Genomic DNA, 1,248 nt, shown 5'->3' on the forward strand with positions numbered 1-1,248 from the left:
CCCAACTCTGCCACTCTCACTGGGGTACAGGCGCACAAACCCCTGCACACCCTTCACCTGCTGTCCTCCTTGCGGTGTTTGTTTGGCAATGTGAATCATGCTTGTGTTTTTCACTCTCTTCCCTCATTTCCCCCCCCCCCCCCGCCCTCCTTTTTCTCTCCTCTCTCATCCTCACTTGGGTACAGGCTCTCTCACACATATATACACCCACTGACCCTCACTGGGGTACAGGCACATGCGTGCACACACACACCCCACACACGTTGTAGTAATGAGGTATGTTTGAGGATCTGAGAGTTGTGACTGACTCCATCTGTGTCTTTCCCCATATCTCTCCCTTGCTTTCTGTCTGTTCCTTCTGCCCCTTGCTGTTGCCCCATCTATCATGCTCTCCCCATCTCATGCACTCTTTCCCTCTGCTCTGCACCTACTTGGTCCCACTCATTTCCTCCCTCCATCCTCTGTCCACTTTCACTGTGTCTGTCTCTCTTGCGTCCTCGCCTTCTCTCCCATGTCTCTGTTTATTTGGTAGTGATGAGCTGAGAGAAGCCTGGCGTGTATTTACCCCAATGCTCCGTAAACTGGAATCTTCAAAAGTGCACCCAGTTCACTACGTCTATGGCAGGTGGGTCTTTTCACTCATGTTCTGATGAATTTATTTGCAGGGTGTTGGTGTCACTGCCTGGGCCAGCATTGGTAGATGCATTAGCAAGGTTAGATCTCATGGAATCCGGGGAGAGCTAGCCATTTGGATGCAGAATTGGCTCGGGGGTAGAAGACAGGGTGGTTGTGGAGGGTTGCTTTTCAGACTGGAGGCCTGTGACCAGCAGTTTTCCCCAGGGATCGGTGCTGGGTCCCATAAACGATCTGGATGTGAACATAGGAGGTATGGTTAGTAAGTTTGCAGATAACTCCAACATTGTCGGTGTGGAGTGCAGCAAAGAGGGTTACCTCAGAATACAACGGGATCTTGATTGGATGGGCCAATGGGCTGAGGAGTGGCAGCTGGAGTTTAATTTAGATAAATGTGAGGTGTTGCATTTTGGAAAGGAAAATCAGGCAGGACTTATATACTTAATGGGAAGGTCCTGGGGAGTGATGCTGAACAGAGACACCTTGGAGTGCGGTTCAGAGCTTCTTGTAAGTGGAGTCGTACAGGTAGACAGGATAGTGAAGATGGCATTTGGTATGCCATCCTTTATTGGTCACGGTGGGGAGGGGGGGGAGGGGAGGTGATGATGGAGAGAA

At 50.6% G+C, this 1,248-nt stretch overlaps 1 protein-coding gene across 1 annotated transcript in view; it reads left to right on the forward strand.

Moving 5' to 3' along the window:
* g6pd (glucose-6-phosphate dehydrogenase) overlaps positions 1-1,248 on the forward strand; it is a gene marked incomplete at its 5' end in the record, with an annotated part of 9,819 nt that overhangs the window by 6,916 nt on the left and 1,655 nt on the right. The window contains one exon of the mRNA XM_043685184.1: positions 533-625. Within this exon, the coding sequence (XP_043541119.1) occupies positions 533-625 (93 nt within the window). The remainder of the gene's footprint in view (positions 1-532; positions 626-1,248) is intronic.

The sequence above is a fragment of the Chiloscyllium plagiosum genome, unplaced genomic scaffold (assembly GCF_004010195.1).
Source record: "Chiloscyllium plagiosum isolate BGI_BamShark_2017 unplaced genomic scaffold, ASM401019v2 scaf_71450, whole genome shotgun sequence".
NCBI lineage: Eukaryota > Metazoa > Chordata > Chondrichthyes > Orectolobiformes > Hemiscylliidae > Chiloscyllium > Chiloscyllium plagiosum.